The sequence below is a fragment of the Microtus ochrogaster genome, unplaced genomic scaffold, assembly GCF_000317375.1.
Source record: "Microtus ochrogaster isolate Prairie Vole_2 unplaced genomic scaffold, MicOch1.0 UNK16, whole genome shotgun sequence".
Lineage (NCBI taxonomy): Eukaryota > Metazoa > Chordata > Mammalia > Rodentia > Cricetidae > Microtus > Microtus ochrogaster.
The window spans coordinates 5599873-5626054 of NW_004949114.1; the positions used below are offsets into that span (position 1 = coordinate 5599873).

General features: G+C 43.0%; 2 protein-coding genes across 2 annotated transcripts; one reads left to right on the plus strand and one right to left on the minus strand.

The window, feature by feature from the left end:
* Positions 1-3240: 3240 nt before the first annotated feature.
* Positions 3241-3561, minus strand: LOC101979162 (late cornified envelope protein 3D-like). The gene has a single exon (XM_005367283.1). It carries the CDS (start codon positions 3559-3561, stop codon positions 3241-3243), a length of 321 nt encoding a protein of 106 aa, XP_005367340.1.
* Positions 3562-10746: 7185 nt separating this feature from the next.
* On the plus strand, positions 10747-11049 carry LOC101979450 (late cornified envelope protein 3D-like). The gene has a single exon (XM_005367284.2). The coding sequence runs from the start codon at positions 10747-10749 to the stop codon at positions 11047-11049; it is 303 nt and encodes a 100-aa protein (XP_005367341.1).
* The last annotated feature ends 15133 nt before the right edge of the window (positions 11050-26182 follow it).

A 26182-nucleotide genomic window follows, 5' to 3' on the forward strand; every position in this document is an offset into this window, starting at 1 on the left:
ATATATACCGTGTATAGCAGACACCCTACCAACTGAGCTACATCACCAACTGAATAACTCTACAGGACTCTTTAAGGAACTCGCAGTATTGCACATGCTCAAAGTGAAGAACAAAGAAAGGGGGAAGTTTAATACAAGAGAAATTAATGTTATTTAAAAATACATTATTCTGGCCGGGCAATGGTGGCACATACCTCTAATCCCAGCACTTGGGAGGCAGAAACAGGCAAATCTCTGTGAGTTTGAGGCCAGCCTGGTCTACAAAACAAATTCCAGGACAGCCAGGACTGTTAGACAGAGAAAATCTGTCTCAAAAAATAATTCTGCGGTACTCTTTCTGTAGCATCTACAACATTTGTATTGGAACCAATGGATAATTTATCATTGGGGTAATAATTAAAGTTAGATGAAAATAGCATTCAGCTCAAATCAATTTGCCCTGGTGGATGGTAGGCAACAGTGGAAGAATGGGATGAAGATGAAGATCTATGAGTCATGGCAGCGTTCTGTGATGAGACTGACCTCGGGATCCCATCCCCTCCCTCTCCTGTCTAGTGAGACACTTGCTGACTCCTCAAATCCTCACTGATTTTTACCTTCTTCACAAAGAGAGATGAGATCTATTGGAAAGCAATGGGTCATTGTATTATGTCTTGTGCACTGAATACCTGCAGGGGGCACTGTTCACATGCAGTCTATGATCGCCTGTACAGTACAGAAGTGAAGGGTTACCCAAAAGGATGCCAAATGCCCTTCTCCAGAAAGATAGAGGGGGAAGAGCCACAGCTCACTTGACCAAAATTTGATTCCAAAACAACCCATTTCCCTTCTTTAGGTCTTGACTGAATGAAAGGCTAAGTATCTCCAACCTAAGAAAGAGAAGACACTAGCCTGAAACTTATACATTGGTGCATTTTGTTTGATTTATTTTGTCTTATTACTTTATTTTACTTTACTTTACTTTGAGAAGGCTCATTGACTTCTGCTGAAACGTCCTGCCAGTGAACCAGCAGCAAGAATCTAAATGGTGCACTGTGCTTAGAAGCTCAAGTCTGACTTAGAAGCTTCTGAACTCCGAGCCTTGTTTCTCAGTTTTTAATTAAAGAACAAGCAATAAGAATTAGCATTTACACAATGTTTGGCATGATTACATATGTTAACATGAACCTTTTGGTTCTCCAAGGGAATTGAGTCTCTTGGGTGAGGGGAGTAGACACAGAGGTTAGATGCTTTGCTCGGCTGTTGAGTCTGCAGAGCTGGGCTTTGATCTGCTAATCTTCCCTGCTGCTGTGTGCAGCTGGAACTTGACTGATGAATCTTTGTTTATCCACCATGAGATGCACACGGTTCCCCTGAGCTCTAGGTGAACCAACAGATTCGCGAGTGTTTATGGTTCTAGGTGTTCAATAGAACCAAATGTGAGGCCGTATGTTCTCAAATAGAGTTTTTCCATTCTCTCCCTTTTGTCTGCGATGTGTTTTAATTCTGACTCTGTAGAGTATTCTTTTAATTCTGACTCTGTAGAGTATTCCAGAAGAGCATCTTGAGGTCATGAAGCCTATCATGTGGATCTTCCATCCTGCTCAAATGGAAGTCCCATGTCTGTGGCCACTCTCTGAGAACACTCTGTCTCAGGCACAGACTACCATTGTGTGTGGTTCCTTCTCTTTCATAAAAAAGGTATGTGTGCAAGAATATTAATACATAAATTTCCAGCTGGCTTTTAGAGAAAATGAAAAAGCAAAGCTATTCAAGGTATTTTATCTGACTTAAATTCCCAACACTTGACATGGATTTTATCCTTAGCCTAGAGCCTCCATGCCCAGTCTCAAATTATACACAACAATTCCAACTGTGACTCTAGGCAAGGTCTGGGCACCTTTCTAAAGTTAGTTCAAATAGTGCCGAGCCTCAAGCTACAGATGAAAAGCCAGCCCTTTCCCCACGAGGGTCTTTGGAACCCCTCCAACACTTCTCCCCTTCTGTTGACAGGGGTTTCTGTCCTGCTCGGTTCCCGCAATTGTTAAGTTCCAAAACTTAATATAATTTATATAATTAATATAAACTGATTGGCCTATTGACTCAGGCTTATCTATCTGTCTACTTATCTATCTATCTATCTATCTATCTATCTATCTATCTATCTATCTATTTTTTAAAAATACCAACCCAAATTCCCACTCCCTACTCTCCTCCCATTCCCTCCACGCATCCTCCTACTACATCCCCCTCCAATCCTAAGGCCCTCCCACTATATCTGGGCTGAGCAAGGTATATACCCAAAGAGAATAGGATCCCAAAAAGCCAGTACATGCAGCAGAGACAAATCCCAGTGCCACTGACCCTCAGTCTGCCCCAGCCATACAACTGTCAACCACATTCAGAGTGACTAGCTTGGTCCTATGCTTGTTCCTTCACAGTTCCACTGTAGCTGGTGAGTTCCTGTCAGGTAAACTGTTTCGGTGGATGAACCCTTCATGGTCTTGACCTCTTTGCTCATATTATCCTTTCTTCTACTCTTCAACTGGAACTTGGGAGCTCAGTCCAGTGCTCTGATGTGGGACTCTGCCTCTGTTTCCATCTGTTGCCGGACAAAAATTCTATGTTGATATTTAATATAATCATCAATCTAGCTCAGGCATCTTATTAACTCTTATAACTTATATTAGCCCATAATTCTTGTCTGTGTTAGCCACATGGCTTGGTACCTTTTTTTAGCGAGGCAGTCACATCTTGCTTCCTCTGTGTCTGGGTGAGGACTACAGACTGCAACTTCCCTCTTCCCAGAATTCTAGTCACCCCACCTATAGTTCCTGCCTGGCTACTGGCCAATCAACGTGTATTTAAAATACAAGTGACAAAGTATACACCATTGTCCACCCACACTCTTATCCTGGAAGTTTCCACATAATCCCTCAGTATGAAGAAGAATCCAAGGCATGATTTCTTCATTCCGAAGCTACAGAAAGGAAACACCTAGTGAGCAGCCTTTGGTGGAATAAATCAAGGGGAAGGTAACACTCAGGTATTGTTAAAAGTTTTATTTGCCTACATGGCCAGACACAGGTGATGGCAAGAATGACAAGGTAACCAGGCTTTTTGGGAAAGCTACAAGAAGAGGCCAAGAACACTTAGCCCAAGAGAAATTAGGATGACTGAGAAAGAATGAGCCAAGATGGGGCTACTGCTTGGTATTCTTGGTTTCCTCCAAACTCTCTTGTCTCAGTCTCAGGTTCCAGGTCAGCAGCAGCCCCCAGAGCTGTGGCCACAGCCTGAGCCCCCAGACTGCTGACCACTGCCACGGTCACAGGAACTGCCACGGTCACAGGAACTGCCACGGCCACAGGAACTGGAGCTCCTGTGCCTGCATCTGTGGGACCTGCGCCTGTGGTGGCTCAGGAAGCAGCCTCCTTCAGAGCTGGGGACACTGCAGCCCCCAGAGCTTGTAGCACAGCAGGAGGAGGCTGCAGGCAGACACTGTGCTGTGCTCTTTGGGGGGCACTTCGGGGAGGGGCACTTGGGAGGAGGCTGGCACTGCTTCTGGTTCTGCTGGCAGGACATCTCGGAAGGAATTTGACCTAGAAAAGTATAATAGAAACATTGTAAAGAGGCTTCTGGTGAGCATCAATTGACTTAGTCTGTCACACACAGGCCTCCCATGACCTATCGGCTTCAAAAGCCAAGATTTCTATGAAGTAAAGAGGAACATGGAGGCACACATCCAACTGTACAGAGCATGACTGTCAGAGAGACCAGCATGCATCTCTAACAATACACTCGGAACAAAAGCTCCCTGACCAACACCAAGACTCCTTCCTCCCTTGCCATTACCTCCCCCCAGCCCACCGCTACCCATTGTGGGCCTCTTCCTAAGGTTCTGGTTTAGATCTTGCTTGTCTGTCCCACACACTCCCACATGATAAAATGGTCCCACGTGGTCACATACCAGATGCAATGGAGAGCGGAGAGATTCTGAGCAGGCTGTGGATGAGGAGTCCGGGGCAGAAGCCTTTTTATTCTGTGTAGAGCTTGTGAAGCATCACCCAAGTATGCTGCTGTTTTCACAATGGAGGAGGTGACAGTGCTAGCCACTTCCCAGTGATGACCTCCAGGGCTTTCCTGTGCAGGTGCCTAAAGAACTCATAAGGTGGAACCAGGAGGGACTTGTGGCTGCAAAATCACTTCCTTTTCTTCTTCCCCGGACATTCTCAGCTTTGCCCATTCATTCACAAGCTCTAACCCTGTTTTGTCACTCAACAGTGTTAACGTGAAGATGTATACGGCACACCCTTCACTCAGAAATTAGATGCATTTGATCTGATAAGACCAGTGCTAACCTGGATGCACCTACAAAGAGTTCAAGCGTAAAGCCCTGTCCTTTATAAGTCAAGCCCACGTTGCACTGCAGACCAAAGTTTGATATGAAGGGACCTTCAGGCATCTTCTGAGAGTGGCAGCAGAGAAAGGGCTGTCCCTAGGGATGTCATGTGTACAACAAGGGCACAGAAAGACACCTGGAACCAGTTACAGAGGGGGGATCTAGCACTCTAGAAGTGATAAGACTCACAACTTTTGTTATTAAGAAGGAAGGTCTCCTCAGTTTCCTCATCGCACCCCAAGTATCTGGCAACCCCCATCCTACATTCTGTGTCAGCAAGTGCAATTCATTGTAGAATCCAAATGCAAATGACATCATGAAAAACTGACTTTCTGTCCATGATTTATTTCACTTAATGTAATATCTTCCTGGATCATTCATTCATGGTGTCACAGAATAACAGGATTTACCTACTTTTTAAGGCTTACATATGCCCCATGTTCTACAAGCATTCATCCACAGATATACATTTAAGTGGATTCTTTATTATGGCTCTTACAAATGGTGCTGCAACAAACATAGGGTGTATATATCTTTTCAGTGTATGTACATCTCTTCCCTTTGGATATACATATACCTGGTGATATTGAGGATCACACATAAACCAATTTTTAAGTTTTTCAGAACCTTTATACTATCTTTTATAAAGGCTGAGACACTTTACACTTCCAATAGTATTCGTCTCCCACCCCAAATTATAGGCAATGTTTGTTCTTTCTTGCATCTTTAGTAATAGTCGTTCTAACAAGTGTGAGCTTAGGTCTTATTGTGCCTTTAATTTGCATTTCTTTGGTAATTAGGGATAAAACCTCCATTTTTAAGCCTAGTTTGCTTTTATTCCTTGCTATTGAGATCTTTGCATTTTTTTTTTATTTTGTTTTGTTTCTTTTTTTTTTTTTTTTTTTGAGACAGTTCTTTCTGTCCTGGAACTAGCTCTTGTGGAACAGGCTGACTTTGAAATCTACCTCTGCCTCCCGAGTTCTGGGATTAAAGGTGTGCACCACCACCGCCCAGCTGAGATTTTTGCATTCTTAATATTCTAGCATATTAAGTCTTCAGAGAGTGTATCATTCACATATATTTCCCACCCTATCAGTTGTCTTGACTCTTCCTTGTTTCTTTGGCTGAACACAGGCATTTTGTTTCTATAGAAACTCATTTGCTCTGTGTGTGTGTGTGTGTGTGTGTGTTCCTACGTGTGTGTCTGTAGCAGGGGTGGGGGGAAGAAGAGAGTAGCACTTAAAGTATGGTTTCTTGTGCTTAGTTTCATTCCTGTTGTTTTATAAATCGATAGTTTCCTTCTTCATTGTTAAATAGCATTTCATTGTGTATATGTATATACGTATATATGTCTATATATATATATATATGTATATATACACACACCATGCTTTTCCTTAATCCATTCACAAGTTGAATATCATTCAATAGGCTTTGAGTTTGAAACAATTAAGCACTACACATATCAGCACTGAGATTTTCTATGACTATGACTTTTGTTTTCCTTGAATAAATATTAAATTTTAGAAACAGTGAGCATATGTTTAATTTGGTAAGGACACTTTAAAAGAAACGTCCATTACGGCAGTAAAATTTTATCTTCCTGCCAGCAGTGGCTGAGGCTAGCCACTCCCCAGCCTCGGCAGGATTCCACACTGCCAGGTAAGAGCTTTAGTTTAGCTGGTGACCTGTGCAGTTCGTCTGTCATTTTGCTCCTGATTGCACTTCCCTAATGAGTAAGGCCCCGAGCTGATTTGTCATCCATGGATCATCTTCGTTGAATTATCATTCTCTTTCGATATTTCCCATTTTAATCAGATTGCTTTGTTATTAATGTGTTTTGCTGCTTTTAGAATATTCTAGACTCAAGCCTTCAATCAGATTTGTGCTTTGCAAGTTTTTGAACCTGTGAGTTTTAATTATGTATCTCCAACAGTCACTTGCAAAGCAGAAGTTTTAATTATTTAGTTTGTTCTTTGCTCTCTTTTCATTGTAACCTAAGGTGGCCTCAAACACAAGATCTTTCTGCTTCAGTCTCGTGAGTACTGAAATTAGTAATGTACCACTACAGGCATGGTGAATCACGTACCACTACCTCAGTAGTTTTAATTGTGAAGTTCAGTATTTTGCTTTTGAACTATGAATTTTGTCATATATGAAAAATTACCATTAAGAATTACATAACTAAAGTCACAGAATTATGTCCTTTATTATATTTTAGAAGTGTTTTTGTTTTATACATTGATCTATTATCCATGCCTTTCATATATATACATATATGAAATATGTGTATAAATGTATAAACATACAGTACTAAATATGTTTTGCTTAACATAAAGACGCCCAATTGCTTCAGCACCTTTTTAAAAATTTTGTGTTATTTTATTTTGTTTGAAGATTTCCACATGAGATCAGTGTGTTTGCTTCATTTGAATCCTTTCCACACTCCCTTCCAGTTCCTCCCTTGTCCCCTGACCATGACTTTCCTCTCTCAAATTCATGACCCCACCATGTTCCACCCCCATACACACACACCACCTACTGAGCTCACCTCTTATCGCCTAGATTCGCGTGTGTTTAGATATGACTGCTTAGGATTGGGTCTCAGCCCTCAGGGAGAAAAAGGAAAACGGAAAAACACACAAAAAACAAAACATCTGATTTTACCTTCCTCAGCAGCCATTGATTGCCTGTAGCTCTTCATCTAGAGGTGGGGTCTTGTGGCACATTCTCCCATCCATGCTAACACATCCCTCCTCCAGTAAACTGCCTTAGTATCTTTGTTTGAAATGTATTCTAGGTCTAACTTTGGGCACTAAGCATCATAGATCTACATCTGAACTGCTCTCCATCTTGGGAACCAAGGGCTCATTTTCACTGCCCAGCTTGTTAGTCATAAGGCTTTTCTGCCTTTCTCAAATGGAAGATATGCCTTTTTGCTATTTATTTGTTAAAACATTTTTTTGATGGATTGCTACTGACTTTTGTTAAGTCACTTCTCTGTTTCTGTGGAAATGATTCCCTTTATTTTGATGTGAGGCCCTGTCTCAACGACTTCACACACATTCCTAGAACTGATGTCCTGTCTGAAGTTTTCTACGTTTATACAGAAGTATATTTTTAGAAGCACGAGTGTCTTCTGGACATATCTGTGGCGTGATGTGCAAGGTGAGATCACATTAACTGTATTTGCCCAAATCTTTGCTACCGCTAAGAAGGACCAACAGCTCGAGCAGTCACAAATAGACTTGCATGATTGTTCAGAATCGACATAAATGTGTATCACATGGTCACAGAAGCCAGTCAGACAGCCCTGGTGACACAGCCCACCAGGGTCAGGCTCTCTTGCCCCAGCTCATGGCTTCAATGACCAACTGGCTCACAGGAATTAGCAGCTTCTTCTCCCCACTGAGTCACCCAGAAGCCTTGTGATTGACCAGCCATTGAACTGCTCCTGTTGCTGCCCTTATGACTCAAGATTAACCCTCTCTAAGCCAAGAGGAGTCTTTGTAGCTGCTTCTATAGAACAATAAGCCAATTGAAAAGCTATTCAATTATCCAAAGATCTGAATCCCTAATGAGGTTAAGACCTTTCTTACCCCACAGAACCTATAATTTCTCTTTTATGTGCACCACAGCTGCAGTCCATCATTTGGTACACTTCCCTTGGGTGATAATAATGCACCAGCAAGGACAAGCTGGACCTTCTATTTACAGTTCTGTCACCGTGCTAAGCACACAGTTGACACACAGTTGAAGACAGGCATTGGGAGTTAATGACCAAGTGAGAAGAAATTCAAGGAAAAGAGACAATGATGGTCATTAAAAAGGAGTGGTTTGTCTGAAGTCACATATGAGGTCAGGCTATATTCCAAGGTGCTGTTAAGATCACCTCTATTTGGTTGACCTCTGCCCCCTGTGTGATCACCTATACCAGAAGTTCTTAACCTGTGGGTTATGGTCCTTTTGAGGGTCGGACAACTTTTTCAGAGGGGTCACCTAAGACCCTTGGGAAACAAGATGTTTACATTGTGAATCGTAACAGCAGCAAAATGACAGTAATGAAGTAGAAATGAAAGTAATCTTATGCTTGGGGTTCATACAACATGAGAAACTGTATTGAAGGGTCGCAGCATTAATAAGGTTGAGCCCACCGCTCTATACCAAGGCACGCCTGAAGAATTACATTGGGATATGAGTTGTGGACTCAGAGCTCTCAGGAGAATCAAGAAGGAACCTGACCACATTCATGGACACTTGCTGAGGCTCGCTCGGCCCAGCACAGCTGCTGAGGACAGAGACGTCATTTTCCACTCTTCTCTTCCCGTGTGTTCCACTTCGTGGAAACCGTCTGTATTTTCATCACTCATCTGAGCCCCTTTCCCATCCACTGTCTACTTACAGGCTCTCAACAATGCAAGAGAAATGGCTTGTGAGCTGCAAGGAGGCTAAGACAGAGCTAAGCACCAGGGACCAAGAGCTTCTTTCTGAAGAGAAAGTAATGCAGGCAAATTTCTCCCCTTGCTACCTCCTCCACTTTGTCCACCCGGGGCTACGTTTCTAAGAGTCTTTGGAAGTCCTGTCCACAAAAGGCCATAAATAACTAGGAACACCTGTACTCCAGATTGCTTTTCCCAAACAGGTTCATCTGCTGGGTATTCTCCAAATATAGAAAAAGCTGAATTTGCACAGACTCATTCTGTGCCTCTAATGCCTGCTTGAGTAGAGAAGAGAGGCACCAGGAATGATCCAATGAGGTCTATCCACATCAGCTTTCCCTCCTTCCTGCATCTCTTGACCCAGAATGGAAACAATGCATTAGCATCAGTTAATGTCAGAACAAAGAGAGAAAAATGTAATAGTCTCAATTATCATATAGGTTTAATGGGCATACATATTGAGCTACTTTACTATATATTTTGTTTACAAAAGAATTAATTTTAAGATAAAATTAACTGTGTATACTGCTCATCACCTGCTTTTTACAGGTTAGTTCAAAGCCTCAAATATTTTTCTCTGTAAGAAAATGCAAATACATGATTTGATATTTTAATAACCAAAGTATTTAAGCTGTATGAGAATTATTAAAGTTATTAGCCATAGCCAAAATTATGTTTTTCTATGCCCATAGCATGATAATACTCAGTCAGATTTCAGCCCACATGAGTTTACTAACAACATCTCCATCTGTGTGGTACAATTATTTATCTATTAAAAGTTAGCAGCTTGCTTCCTTCCCTCTGTGCTCAGTAAGTCCACGCTACTGTTAGAAACCATGAGATGTGAATTACATCTGTCCATGTCTATGGGGCAGCACAGGGTATTTGCACATTACAATATTTTATCACTTAAGATTTGTTCTTGGAAGATATTGTGTGTGTGTGCAGGTAAAGAATTCATTCACAATCATGACAAGGGAAGCAATACTCCAAGGCATGTGACCCAAAACAGGGAAACAGAAAAGGAAGTAGAAAGAAGGAAGGGAGGGTAGAAGGAACGGGGATCAGTTTCCAGGAGACCTCAGAGGGAGGCCTATGGACAAGCTTCCTTCTTCCTGGTTCAATCCTTAGCTGGACTTTATGGAAGTTACAAAAAAAAAAAAATGCTGGACATGCGTTCAGGTAACACCTCCTCTGGTTGTGAAAGCAAGGGCATACCCAGGTGACATCACCAACTACACAGGATAAAAGAGCCCTGGCCGTGGGCTCCTCTGCCACAGCATCCTCAGACACAGACTTCTCCTGCATCTTCTGCATCGAGTGAGTATCCAGCAAGGGTGGGCTCTGGCATGAGAAGTTGGGAGGGAACACTATGATTTCAGAGGAAAGGAGAAGAGGGATAAGGTCTTCCATAAAAACCCAGCCACGAGGTGCAGTGGGGAAGATAAGCAGTTTCTGGTATTCAATTTAAAAAACAATGAGTTTGTAGCAGGTGATTATTCAAAACGGTAGAATCATGGGGGGTGGGGGGGGTGCAAGGAATGACAAGAATTCTGCAACCTACAAAAGGCCACACCCAGGAGCTCAGCATCCACCCCCACACTTCACCTCCTTCCATTCAGTAGTTCACATTGCTTCCTCCACTACCTCTACTCCCGCTTAGTTTTCCCTAGCAGGTACATTTGCTGGGTCCTCTTCAAAGACAGAAAATGGCAGATTCACACACAGACTTGGCCTGTGCTTCTAGTGTCTGGGTAGAGAACAGAGTGGGAGGCAGCTGGTATGATCCGATGAATTCCATGCACATCAGCTTTCCCACCTTCCTGCATTTCTTGGCCCAGAAAGAAGACAATTGCAGAGATAAGGAGACACTGGATTGTACATTACTGATGATTGTTTTCTTTGCTTACCAGGTTGACTCTTGCCAAGATGTCCTACCAGCAGAACCAGAAGCAGTGCCAGCCTCCTCCCAAGTGCCCCTCCCCGAAGTGCCCCCCAAAGAGCACAGCACAGTGTCTGCCTGCAGCCTCCTCCTGCTGTGCTACAAGCTCTGGGGGCTGCAGTGTCCCCAGCTCTGAGGGAGGCTGCTTCCTGAGCCACCACAGGCGCAGGTCCCACAGATGCAGGCGCAGGAGCTCCAGTTCCTGTGACCGTGGCAGTTCCTGTGACCGTGGCAGTGGTCAGCAGTCTGGGGGCTCAGGCTGTGGCCACAGCTCTGGGGATTGCTGCTAGCCTGGATCTTGGGACTGAGACAAAAGAGTTTGGAGGAAACAAGACTCCCACAGGGCACAGAAAGGCAGCCTTGTCTAGTCCATCCCTGGAGACTTTTCTCTGTCTGATACCCTGGGCCCTCAATCCCCACTCTTACTAGGGAGTAGCAGTGTCTGTCCCTACCTCTGACCAAGAATAAAGCTTCTATTTAAAGACATACTGGTGTCTCACTGTCATTGTTCTCTGTCCCTCCCCAGGTAGCAGGTACATGCTCCTCTGTAACTCAGCTCCAACGCTGCACACATCCAGAGCAGAAAAGAAAAAGATCATAACTCTGTAAGAAAAGTTTAGAGATTTGTCAGGTCTGCTAATGCTCACTTCAGCTGAAGCACCGGGGCAGGAAGAAGACAAGGCCAAGGTCTCTAATAAGGAGTGATGTGTCCTATGAACTGCAGAGTGCATATTTATCTCACAGTGGAACCCCGTGCCTACTGGGAGGAGCCCCTGTTCTCTTTGATTTCTAGCATTTAATTAAGAGACAATGAATTTGTAGTTAGATAAGTATTCAAATAGAGAAACCCATTTTTTAAAGTATGAATGTTGTGGCTTTCCAAGGAGAGTATAAAATACTGATAGACAATTTTGGCAATAAAAAATGGTTTAGAACCAGGGAAATGCAAATTAGATGAGATTCCATTTCACCTAATCAGAATGGCTGCAAACAAGAAAGTCGATGATAGCTGGTCAGGCAAGTTCTGGGAAGAGTGGAGAGGGTGGGAATGTAAGTGAGTAAAGCTACTCTACAAATCAAGATGCAAACTCCGCAAAACTCAAATCCAGAGCTGCCGTATAACTCACTAGTCCTGTTTCTGGACCCATGCACGGAGGTGTTCATAGCCAACCACAGTGACACTTGCACATCCATGTTTATTGCTTATCTATTCACTATAGCAAGGAAATGGACCCTGGCTCGCTGCCCATTGACAGAAGAATGGATGATAAAAATGTGGCCTGTGTACTCAATGGAATTTTACTTCCGAGTAAAGACTGAAATTGTGAAGTCTCTAAGGCAATGAATGGACCTGCAAAATATCGTAAGTGAGAGTCCCCAGACTCAGAAAGACACCACCTGCATGTTTTCTCTCACGGGAGGACGTTTTTAATGCTTGCGTGTATGAGAAAAAGGAGTATGGGTGGATGCAGACACAACACTAGACCAAGGCCATGAAAGGGGAGAGAGCAGAGAGGAGCAACAAAAGGTGACACTTAAGGAAAATGCTGAGGTCGGAGGGGCAAGGGAGGAACAGGTGATGGGAGAGGAGGAAACAGAAACAGACTTTGTTAGAAAGTTTCATAATTAAACCGAAATCTTTGTAGGCTAATAAGTTTTTTTAAATTAAAATAGTCCTGGGCTTATGATGAATGTTGCTGACATTTTGTGGGAAGAAGCCAGGCATAGCCCTCAACATCCTACGAAACAGAAGCTAGCCTCTTCAGCAAGGAAACAGTCATTCCAAGGCACCAGTAACACAACGACTGAAAATAGTCAACTTCAGGAAAGAAGTATAGAAGGACGGCATAGGAGGGACAGACCCAATAAAACTCTTACAGGGAGATCAGGGGAGGAAGCCAAGTTTAAAAACATAGTATGCTGTCAAGGAGAGAGCCAAAGCTGAGGGTTCAGAAAATAGCACGATGATGAATATTAATACCAGACAGTCAGGAGGTGTGTGTGGGGGGCAGAGAAATACTGGTCAGATTACGAATTTATATAATTGTCTTACCAATAGTTCACTGGAACTTACTGTGTGAGGAGCCTTTAAGAGACGAACACTCAGTTCTGTAAGTAACCTATACAATCATTTCTCTGCAAGGCCACACATTTCATAGGGGAGAAACTGCTTTGTCCCAGGACCCAGAACACACAGCTTCTAAGTAAGTCCCTATTCTTGACCAGTTGGCATTTGACCCTCCCTAAAGACTTTTCAAAATATCTGCAGAAACAGTCTTCATTTTGCTTAGCCTCTGTCCAATTTAGTTTTGTTCTTATATTTGATTTTTAATATTTGGAACTAATATTTTAGCATATGAAAAAACCCTTTTTAATAATTCGTTTGCCATATTTGAAACCTAAAATGTAAGGCTTCCTCTTCCTCTGGGTTGCAGTCATTCCCTCCACTCGTCTCAGCCACCTACCAGACTCTAAAACATATTTCTGTAAGAGAACAGTCTACTAACCTTCCGGGAGCTCTCAGAATGAGACTGAAAAACATCTCAGAACCTGAACTCATTTCAACTGAGGATGAAGGAGAAATCGATAGCATTTTAGGTATGGAACAGGAAAAACCACATCTAGAACTTTAGAGGTTAATTGAATTTAAAAAGATTGAAAGATATCTGATTATTTTCACTCCAAGATCCAAGGACTCAAGGTTTTCAAAATATTTATAATTTAATATAAAAAAAAAGGGTTTCCAAAGAATGTCATGAGACACCCTGACCAGGACCAGGTTAAACCCACTTTTCAGGATAACACAACTTCTTAAGTTGTATCACCACAAACACTCATGACTCAATGCTGAAGAAATTGTGGGTATCAGTCCATCTTGGGCCAGCCGTGCTGACAAGTTATCTACAAAATATGAGCCAAAGCTGTTCGAGATGATAAGGCAGTAGCAGGACTTTTTGTCTGCCACGAGCCCCCTAATAATGACACGGAGACTTATTATTAATTATGAGCTTGGCCTTTAGCTTAGATCTGTTCCCAGCAGGCTCTTATGACTTACATTGACCTGTTTCTATTATCTACATTCTACCACGTGTCCTTTACCTCCCTCTCACTCCCTACACGCAACTTACTCCACATCTCACTGGTGTGTCTCGCACACCCTAGATTCTAATCTTCTAGGTTCCTTTCTCTGCCCCGAACTCCCACCTAACCTCTCCTGCCTAGCTATTGGTCATTCAGCCTTTTATTAAATCAATAACAATGACACATCTTCACACAGTGTAAACAAACAGCCCGCAGCAGTGGACTAGGGACCCTCATCACGTGTATATGGTCTTGCTGTGTGGACAGAGAGCCACAAATCCAGAAACAGTGGACAAAACCATTCCACCAGAAAATGGACACTGAAAACCATTGAGTGGGTTAGGGTTCCTGTTCCAAGTGTCTGGTTAACATCAGAAGGAAATACATCTCTAGTGTTAATAGGAAAATTTGACAAAGCTAATTTAAATGCATGGGTGTGACTACATTGCATCAGCTGCACTATGTTGGGTGTACACAAAATCACTGCCACGTTTGTTATTAATCACCTCAAATTATTTATAGTTCACCTTTCAACTTACTCACCCTGGGAATCCCAAACAAAAGGGAGTTAGTTCCTTTAGTGACCTATGTCTGATATATATATGTTTGTATATCTCAGAGATATACAAAGTGACAGACTCACAAATTGTTCAGTAGATGAAGCTTAGGTCTTGATTCTGACATCTGTACTCTATTGTGATCTCTTCCCAAACACCTGTACCTTAAGATAGTTATCACCTATAGAAATCAGAATGGAATACTGGGTTCCTGAATCAGCATTTTTGCTGAGCATAGTATTCTGGCTTTTACTATATATAACATTTTACTCTGAGATATGAGCTTTATGTGTGCTCTCTGGGACCTCCCAGCTTTCTGAGTTTCATGCATTATTCTCAGTGTCCCAGAACCAGCTGCCCCCTTGGCAAGGGTGGAGCGCCCCATTCCACTGTTCTTGCTGCATGCCCAACACTGTCAGTTCTGACTGGCTGCCCACCTCATCCCAGTCACTCCCAAGTGACATTAAATGACATCATCTCAACACAAAGAGTTGCAATAAAAGACTGATACCTGTGAACTCTTACCTAAGCCTGATGACTTCTCAGGTGTTCACCTATGAACTTGTCACCAATGCACTGACTTAACCACCTGTCTGTCTGCCCCGTTACATAGCAAGTTACCCGACTAGGACTGTGCCATATGCATTTGTGGTTAGAAGCATTTACCATCTCATGGGCTATTTGTCTATCACAGCATCTGGTCTACAATATTAGTTTGATTTTTTTCTTTTAAAAATGGAACTCCTCACAAACCTGTGAGTCATCCTAGCCCAGGAACCATGATAACTTATTCCAATTTTAATATATGTGCTGCCAAAGCAGTCATTATTTTTTAAATAATTAAAGAAAATTAGGGCCATAAAAAGAGCTCAAGCATTATGGGCACTGGCTGCTCTTCTGTATGATCCAGGTTTGATTCCAAGTACACACATAGTAACTCACAATTATCTGTAACTTTAGTTCCATGGGCTCTGACATCATTTTCTGACCTCTATGAACAGTGCATATATGTAGTACATATATATATATATATATAACTTTATACACATAAAAACACTTAAAGAAAATAAAAAAAGAAAAAGTAGCTTTAAAAGGAAAGAAAGGAGAGTAGGGAGGAAACAAGCCCACAGCAAGGTTAAGAAACAAGTACTTGGACAGCCTAGGCGCTTCTTAGGGAAAATATTCCACCAGACCTTGAGCCTATGAACAAGAAACAATGGATCTGGTGCTAAGGTCTAGGGGACTGAACTCTGACTCTGGAATCTTTCATATAGATACTTAGAGTGCCAAGCATCTGTCACTAAGGAGTCCTCATGTCAGCTCCAGGCAAAAGTTCTTGGGTCTCTGGGTGTTACAGACATGTGAGGAGCTCGAGGTAAGAGTTTTAGGAGAGAATGGCAAGAGTGGCTTTGAGAGAAGGCAGCCAGCTCCTGACTGGTCAAAGACAGCACCAAGGAACTTGTCATCAGTGGACTAAAGGACAACACAACCAGGAAATCCCAGTTTACAACTCTAGTTCTTTCTCCCACCCCCTTCATGTGATTTGTTTAAAAAAAAAACTAAAACAACAAAAACTTTTTATTTCAGATAAAGGCAACAATGGCAGATCAATGTAATAATTCCTCCAAAGTTCAGCTTTGCAAACTAATGTCTGCTGGGCTTACTAAAAAACATGGCTGAGGAATTACTAACAGGAGCATGGATTACTCAAAGGCAGTTGTATCACCACAATGTGTTGAAGGAATGGCGGGCTGCTGCATCCCGCCACCCGGCTACTTTACCCCCAAAATAATTACACTGAAACTGTATTCTTTTAAACACTGCCTGGCTCATTAGTTTCAGCCTTTTATTGGCTAACTCTTACATATGATCTAACCCATTTCTAATAATTTGTGTAGCCCACGAGGTGGCTTACCAGGGAAGATCTTAACCTGCATCTGTCTGGAGTGGGAGAATCATGGCAAATGCCTGACTCAGCTTCTTTCTCCCAGCATTCTGTTCTGTTTACTCCACCCACCTAAGGGGTGGCCTATCAAATGGGCCTAGGCAGTTTCTTTATTAATTAACCAATGAAAGCAACAGATTAGAAAGAAATCACTCCCACATCATTTCCCCTTTTTCTGTTTAAACAAAAAAGAAGGCTTTCATTTTAACATAGTAAAATTACATATAGCAAAACAGTTATCAAGTAAGAATTACAGTTACAATATTTATATTTACTATATCTTTTATTGTAACTAAGGAAAACTATAACTATCCATTCTTTAACTCCATCAAAGACTTCAGAAGGATATAATATTACCTAATCAAACAAGAAATAAGTAACTTCTAAAATTCTAGAAATGACAGAGACATCTTGCTGCCTGTACAGTCACCCAAAGTTCTTTTGTACCATTGGAGCATCTATCTTTGGCCTACAGGCCCATAGTTTCCAGCAGACAGTGCCCACCCAGGACAGGTGATGATTCATGAAAGTCAGAGCTCTGAAGCTCCTTGCATGACTTTCAGGAGGCTCCAATGGTTGTAAAGTTTCTTTTCCAGCAATCATTACTGATTCTGTAAATCTTGGTGAATCCTATAAATTTCAGGAGTTTCCTGAGCCTTGCGAGTTGTTTCCTTTCTTGTTTTGAACCTCAAATTCAGAGGAAAGTTATAAAAAGTACTTATATACGACATTGAGAGGTAACCAGGTTTTTATTGCTGTTGTTTGTTTTTGGCCCTACCTACACAACATTCCGAGCTGCCTGGTAGTTTAATCTGAGCATCACTGCCTGCTACCAACATGCATAAATAACAAGTTTCCAGCTCAAGGAGGGTTGCCACAGAAAAGAGATTATATTTGAGTCCCTCCCAGAAGTTCATGAAAACTGGTTGTCTAAAGAATGATAGGAGGTTTAGAGACATAGTTGATTCTGGTGTTAATTTCTGCATGCCTTCACATCTTTTTTAACACAAGTCTGACGACTAATGCCAACTGAAGGGACTCTAGCCAGTCTGAGCATGGCAAATGTGGCTCTGGAAGGCCTTGCTCTTCTCCCCCATTCCCTCTGCCTGGTCACTTCCTCCTCTTGAGGCTGACCACCAAGGTTCAGTTATCAAAGTATTGAAGTCCAGCAATCAACAACCCCCTTGTGGTGGTCTTAATTAACTTTTCAATCAAATTTTTCAACTCATTCTAACAGAGGGCTTCCCTATTATGCCTCTATAAAATGCTGTTTTCCTATGTACCCCATCTGTCTCCTATCTATCCAGAGGCAGTCCTTTGCCCCTCTGGGACAAATATCATTTTACCCTCTCCCTTGTTCCCTTCCCCTTCTCCCATGCCCTCTATCTTTGGTCCTTGTCTCTTATTCTCTGCCTTTTGGGCAGATCTGGGCAAATAGATCTTCTTTGTGCTGAGAGGTTGGTCTTGGAGTATCTTGTGCTAATAATACCAGTCCCTTCACCAACATAAAGTGTTTCCCTAAAAAAGCCTAGAAAATATTACCTACTCTACAAAACTGGGTGTTGATTTACTAACGGATGCTGAAAAGGAGGAGAACACAAATATTCCAAGCCACACTTTTGAGAGATACAATAAACAATATGAATTCGGTGTGTACAGCTCAATTTCTCCCATTTCTGTATTCTACTATTCTACACTGGCTCCCCTTTAAAGAAAAGCATGGACAAGATGCTGCCACCCACCTTATCTGTTCTTTGTCAGGGACAGAGAACGAGCAAGGCAAGCCTCTCACACTTGACCAGCTTTGCTGATGTCTCAGGGAGGCTGCACCTCCTCTGTGTGAACGAGTCACTGTCAGGTTAATGATAATAAAAATTGGGCACAGGTTCTCCTCACATAACTGCAATCTGACTTTAAAAGTTTGACCTTTTAAGAAACTCCCTTGGGCTGGAGAAATGGCTAAGCAGTTAAGAGCACTGACTGTTCTTCCAGAGGACCCGGGTTCAATTCCCAGCACCCACATGTCAGCTAGTTCCAGGGGATCTGACACCTTCACACCAGCGCACATAAAGTAAAGATAAATAAATCATAAAAAAATTAAAAAAAGAAACTCCCTTAAATTTTCAGTCTCCTAGGTGTGAGTCTCAGAGATCTTTGCCTTCAGAAGGGGACCCTCTCTCATTTCCTCTGCACAGCAGAAGTTCCCTCTGGACTTGGATTAGGCACAAACCACCTCCAAACACCTATTTGCACAAAAAGATCCTTTATGTATGAAGTGGGGAAGAAAGTTAAAATGGCTGCTTTCTGACTCAGACAGGCAAACAGCAGCAAATGGCCTTGCTGGTGTAAGGGGAAGGTTTGGGCTAGAATGGACTAGGATGCAGTGGACTAGGAGCTAGGGGACTGGAGGAAGGGGGAGGGAACAAAAGAAAGGGGGAAGGTGAATTTGTCCTGGAGGGACGATGGACTGCCTCTGACGGAGGGGAGACAGACCTGAAACATAGGCAGGGAGGTTTTTAATGGTAAAGGCAGAAACACGTATTTAATTTTAATTGGGAATGTTAATAAGGTGAGCCAATGGGGGCTTCTAATTTGGCAGTCAGCCTCAGGAGGAAGAAATGGTCAAATAAGTGACTAAAAAGTCTTGGATCCCCAGTTATTGGATTCCTCCACTGAGGCAATAAGCCAAATCAAACTGAATAATATCAGATTTAATTGCTATTATTTATAATATGGGGTGACCTGAGGCCAGTCCCACAGGGGCAGAAGTGGCCCAAGGCCTCCTCAGGTGACCTGAGGCCTCAAGAGAGACACACAAATGTGCCATGCAGGAAGAGCTTGGGTATAGAGCTTATTTAGTGGAGGGGGAGGGGAAGGGGGGAAAAGAGGGGAAGGGGAGAAGGATGGACAGAGATAGAGCAGGCTGGAGAGGAGGGAGAAGATTGGCTTATGGTTGGGGGTGGGGATGACTGGGAGTGGGTGGGGCTTGTCCCTTAAAGAGACAGGTTACCCAGATGACAGGCCAGGCCTGCAGATTACAGTATTAATAGACAGAGCAAAGCAAAGAAGAGCACTCCCATGTTACTCTTGGAAAGGCAGAAGAAGAATCACATGGCAGGTCTGGCAACCAGATATTAAATTCTCTGTATGTGTGATCACCTCTTGGGGAGTAGTTGGCCCCTGGTGGACTTTCTGAGGGGCAGGGTCTGGAATAGGAAGAGTGAAATAGGAGCTGAGATTCCCAACATAGACCTTGGTGACTAGCTTTAGAGGAATGTAATTTAATGGTTTTTAGCCAGACAGAGCAGATGGGGGAGAAGGGCAAGGCCTGCCAGAGCTGCATGCTCTAGAGGGCTAGAGACCCCTTCCATCAGGCCATGATGTTGTGGGACAAGACATGAAAGATGGAAGATACAATACACATAACACATACACACACACACACACACACACACACACACACACACACACACACCTACTCACCCCAGAAAGGAAGCCCAAAACAGATGAAAGTACAGATAAAACAGTTATACCCTGATACACAGAGACTCCCAAAAAACCAACAAGGAGATAGGGTCCTATATGTTGTTGGATCCCTAGAGGACAGGCCATTGCACCCCCACTTGATCTGTTTTGCACTCTTGTGGTTGGTTGTTTCAAAAACAAGAGCAAAAACAAGAACAAAACAATCTGTTGCTTTCAGCAATGTTTCTAGAGATGTTTACCCCTACAGTGATGCGCTTCTTGTTTTTGGCTCTTGTTCTGGCTAGCCTCCCCCCCCCCCCGCTGAGGGCTATATATACTGTGTGAGAAAGTGGAATAAAGGCTTGTCTGCAGAACCTGAAGTTGTGCTGTGTGTTAATCCCGACGACCCTCGCTCAGAAGAACTACAGTTGCCATGCTGGCAAGGCAAAGGTAAAAGCAAAGAATCTTTGTTCTTATTTAAGTTTGAGCTCAGACTCTGTGTGTCCATCAGCGAGTCTCAAGCACAACTGGGGTTGGGTTTTTATAATAGCAGAGGTTGGGGTGAGGCATTTCTAATGTTCAGGACCCTTGATGGACTGACATTTGTCTAGCCGTGCCCTGGTGCAAAGGGGAGGGTGTACGCTGGGCTAAGGGACATCAGGTGATCCTATGTACAATAGTTGGAAAATTAGGAATTTTCTTTAGATGGTGTGCTCCTGGGTAAATTTGTTGTCTTTCTTAGGGTAGACTCAGGCCTACTTTCTGGTTGGTCTCTATAGAGCTTGTCTTGGCAGGTGTGTAACAAGCTGGCCTGGGTCATACAACCACCAAGTCTACCTTGGTGAACCAGTGAGTTTTACTGGGGTTACTTACAGGAATACGGGTCAGGGGTTACTTACAGGAGCAGAAATGACTCAAAGACTGTCTCACAAAAGTCCACCCCAGCATGGGTTATAACTCACCAAAGCTAGGATCCAGGAGCACACAGCACACCCTGCAGGCTGCTCACAAGACTGGAGAGACCAACCTTTCTAGGTGGTTCAGTTGGTCTGAGGATCTTCTAGGCAAAGTAGCTGGTTTGTGCTTCTTTAAAGCTATTGGCTAGTCTGAGAGTCTTCTTTGCAGTTTGTCAAGGGGGGGGCGTGATTCACAACAGTCTTATTGTTTACTCTGGGAGGTGTGAGGGGGGAGCTAGTGAATCTGATCAGTTTCCTGAATTTCCTGAAGTATTTTGAGCTCCTTACCTTCAGTCTTCTGGAGCTTCCCCACAGGATAGGATGTTTCAGTCATCACAGAAACCCTACACAACACCCAGCAGTACAGCTTTGCTATACAAACAAAGCCAATCTGTTTCTAGGAGACCTGCAATATTTGAGCTACAGGATAACTGCATAAAGCAATAATTATAAAGCTATGATGATCACCTCATAAAGAATAAAGATGTGGTTTGTGTAACACAGCATACAGAAGGGAAAGAGTAGTCTAGAAATTACTCACTAACCGCCAAGGAAATCATAGGACTAGAGCAACGATGCAAGAACACAGGTAAAAATTACTGATGTAAATTCTGTCTTATAGCAATTGGATTGATTATGAATTTGCTAGCTACTAAATAAAAAGGCATGACAGGTAAAATAGCATGATCCAACTGTAAACTGTCTATAAAAGACACTTAGGTTTAAAGAAGAAAAGAGCAGGGGTGGAGGCGGTGGTGGTGCATGCCTTTAAGCCTAGCACTTGAGAGGCAGAGGCAGGCAGATCTCTGTGAGTTTGAGGCCAGCCTGGTCTACAGAGCAAGGATAGCCAGAGCTACACACAGGAAGCCTATCTCGAACACCCTCTATTAAAAAGGAAGTAATGAGCATAAAAATACATACTATACATAGAAACAAGGCAGCTAAAATGACTATGTTGGCACCAGAAAAAATAAATACTAGATACAAAAGCAATTATAATTATAAAAGCAAGCCGGGCGATGGTGGCGCACGCCTTTAATCCCAGCACTCGGGAGGCAGAGGCAGGCGGATCTCTGTGAGTTCGAGACCAGCCTGGTCTACAGAGCTAGTTCCAGGACAGGCTCCAAAGCCACAGAGAAACCCTGTCTCGAAAAACCAAAAAAAAAAAAAATTATAAAAGCATCAATCAATTAAATAAATGCATATAAAACATAACAAAACAAACTCCAAAAATTTTTGACCTAAGATTAACAAAACTGAAAAGAGAAATGGACAACTCGCAGCTACATATTTCAACGCCATCTTCAAAGTTTCGAGTCCACTGTTAAACCAAAGGAGGCAGAAGAAGGAAACAAAATCTTTAACAACACACCCTTATCCAATTAGACCAATATTTTACAGCAAAAAATACTTTTTCTCTGAAACAGAAGTATAACTAGATTTTGAAAAGATCACAACAGTGTGTCTCCTCCCATCTCAGTAAGACTGAAGCTAGAGTTCAAAAAGCAGAAAGAAGACAGGCCTGTGGGGCATGTCTCCCTGTGGAGCATGTCTCCCTGTGGGGTCTTCTTGTGAGGTCTGCCTGTGGGGCATGTTGGCCTGTGAGGCAGGTCTGCCTGTGGGGCATGTCTCCCTGTGGGGCATGTCTCCCTGTGGCATCTGCTTGTGAGGTCTGCCTGTCGTGCATGTCTGCCTGTAGAACAAGTCTGCCTGTGGGGCATGTCTGAAGTTTCAGCTATTTGGGAAGCTAAGACATGAAAACTGTACAACTAAGACCAACACTGATAATTGTGTGTGTTGTCTGAAAATGAAAAACAAAAAATGTAAAAGTTGGTCCGTAGATGTCACTTACAGGTAGAGTATTTGCCTAGCATGCCCCAGGGTCTAGGTTCTATATTTAGTATCAAGGGAAGGGGGATACAGAATGGAAACTAGAAATTTAAGAAATATTCATAAAGCAAAAACATACTCCTAAATAACTAATAAATTAGAGAAGAAAATCACAAGGCACTTTTTTAAATTATGAGAATAAGGGAAAAACCACTGTGTCAAAGTTTATGTTCAGCAGCTGAAGGAACACTCAAAGATAAATATGTAACTGTGATACCATAGTGAAAAGGAAGCAAATCTCACACCAACAACCTAAGCTCCATTGCCAAGACACTAAGAAAGAAGAGCAACGAAGCCTTTAATGAAAGGTGAAAGGAGACAATGAAGGTGGTGCTCTCTACCATCTGCAGAACCACAGCTAGCTGTAGCCCACTTGTTCATTGCTGGGCCATGGAAGGACTATCCATGCTTCAGGAACAACTGCAAAAAACAAAATGACAAAAGTATTTGCCCAGGTAGCTCCATCTCCACATCGAACAACCTTTTTAGAAACCATGTTTAAAAACTTCTTTGAACTTTTATTTTATGTGCATGTGTGTTTGCCTGTGTCTGTTCACCACTTACATGCCTGATTTCTGCAGAGGTCAAATGAGGGTGTCGGTGTCATACACTGTGGAACCAGACTTACAGATAGTTGTGAGCCACTCTGTAGGTTCTGGGACTAGAACCCAGGTCCTCTGGAAGAGCAGCCAGTGCTTTTAACCATTGCGCCATCTTTCCAGTTCCCCTTTTAGGAAGAAATTTTAAGAAATGATTTGATGTGGGATTCCCCTCTGTATGCTGTGAATACCATTAGTTAATAAAGTAATTTGTAGTAATAGGAGCAGCGGGGCTGCGTCCCCAGCACCCCGCTGCCCGCAAGGCTAGCTTATGCCCCGAAATAATTACACGGACACCGCATTCTTTCAATCACTGCTTGGCTCTTTAGCTCCAGCCCTTTTCTCGGCTAACTCTCGCACCTGGACTAGCCCATTTCTAATCATCTGTGTGTAGCACCCCAAGGTGCGCTTACCAGGAAGATTCTAGCCTACGTCCATCCTGGGTCGGAGCTTCATCGCGTGTGCCTCAGAGAGCAGAGCTCTCGCCTCTGCCCGCAAGAGTGAAGCATCGTGTCTCTCTGAGGCATCTGCCCCTGAGAGGAGAGCTGTCGAGTCTCTGAGATCACTTCCTCTTCCTCCCAGCATTCTGCTCTGTTTACTCCTCTCATCTATGTTTTAACCTATCAGGGCAAGCAGCTTCTTTATTTAATTAACCAATGACCTTCCTCCATCAGTAATTGTCTTGGACCTGCACAGGGCAGAACAGAAGCAGGTGGGGAAAACTAAACTGAATGCTAGGAGAAAGAAGGTGAAGTCTGCAAGACACCATGGAGCTGCCAGAAGAGAAAGACACACGCTGCCGTCTGCAACCTAGCCAGTAGGCCACGAGCTTTGCGATAAAATATAAAATAACAGAAATGTGTTAATTTAAGAGATAAGAGTGAGCTAGAAATATGCACAAGGCCAAGCAGTGTTGTAATTAATAGCTTCTGTGTGATTATTTTGAGTCTGGGCAGCTGGGAACAAACAAGCGACCTCCTACAACGACTGAAAGAGGTTTTTAAAATACACTAAGTGACAAAAGACCAGAACAGAAGGCTCTTGTTCCTGAGTCTCTTCATTTCCATATCAGAAGTGGAGGTTATACGTGTATGGTTTTCTCTTATAGATTTAAAATTGTTATGAAATTAGTGGTAATTACAGCTTTTGAATGTCCTAAGTCCACCAAAAACTGTGCATCTATAAAGGTGGATTGTTCAGACATGTAACAAGAGTTATGGCATTTATTGTCTGTCTCTCTCCTCCAGTTTTACATGGATGTGACTCATATAAGTGTCATCAAGTAAGCCTCATTATGGTAATAAGAAAACCTTGAATTGGCAGTTAGTTCTGCTCACCTGGAAGGAAAGAGTCATCACTGAATTATAAATTATATGAACTGGGCAGAGTGTACCAAGAAGGTAAGCCTGAAAGGCTGCAAGCCTACCTTCTGACACTCACGAGTGTTAGTAATTCAAGAGCTCCTCCCAGTCCATCAGTGTGGATCTGGTTCTGAGCTGCTGCTGCCTTCTCTGGATCACAAGATGCCCATTCTCCCTGAGAGGGCACCTCTCCCATCAGGAACCCTGTGGTGCAGTTTACATATGTGTTGTGTGTGCAGGGTGGGACAGTTCCTTCTCCAGGATAGAAGATTCCACAGACTGGTAGAAATAACTGGAAATGCTACAGAAGATGCCTTGCATTTCATGAGGAGATTCCTTCCTGATAGTTTCTGAAGACGTTGATGTGAAACTTGGCCAAGTGTGACCAAGGTTACTTTCCAAGTGCCGTTCCCAGCAAGCTTAAGATTTTATCTGGTAGAAACCAGTGACTGAAAAACAGTGACTTCTGAAGAATCACAAAATAGACAAAACCAGCGCTCACTCTGCCAAGGATCTGAAGCCCCAGGCTTGCAGCACAATGCAGAGAACTGAGAGCCCCAGCTGTGGGCATGAGCATCCTTCTTCCCTTGCTATTTGCCCTATGTAAACCTTCCTCCCCCTTGGTCCCATCTGCATTCACGGTGCAACTCATGCTGCCTGGCTCAAGAGCCATGCCCCATAAAATGTGTTTGACTTGAAATATAGAGAAATGAATGGCTTAAATGAGAGGAACATCGAGCAAGAAGGGTGTGTATAACATCTAGAAAGCAGGAGCCTTCAAGAAAAGGGGTGTTCCTCAAGAATTGCTGGTAACCAATTCCTCACATGTGGAAAGCTGGGGTTCCTTAGCTCATTCAGGCTGCTGCAATGGATGATATCAAAACAACTACATTTTATCTGACAATGTTCTTATAATTCAATTGCTCTTTTAATACCATATACATTTAATATAATAAAATTAAGGGTTAGAGTTTCCATATGAATTTGAGGGAGAGTAAATATTCATTTTACTAGAAGTTCAAGGCAAATACTAAGCCTATGGAAGACAGTGGGTGGTTCCCACACCAAGGTCTTAGACCAGAGAGTAGCTGGACCTTGCATGGAGTCCAGAATTCCCTGAAAGTAGCTGCTAATTGAAATATGCCCTTTCTCTAATGGCGCATTTCTCCAAGACTGACGCCATCAGCAAAGCGGGCCAATGAGAAGCCGTGTATGTCACCATCCCACATTCATCCACACCATTGCCATGTGGAAGGCCAGGAAGATATCCGTTATCCTTCCTTGTGAGCACCTTCTCCTGGCATGATACAGTCTGTGAACATCAAACAATGCGACTGAGATGGCCATTGCAAGACAAACTGTGAGCTCCTTGCTCTTCCCTAAACATCCTGAGGTGTTGCTTCCTTCTATGAGGATGCACACTACCTCACATGTCTCTGAGAAAAAGCTGATGCCACTGATGCCAAGGAGGACATGTGTGTGTGTGTGTGTGTGTGTGTGTGTGTGTGTGTGTGTGAAAGAAAGAAAGGTGTATGTGTATGTGTGTGTGTGTGAGAGAGGTGTGTGTGT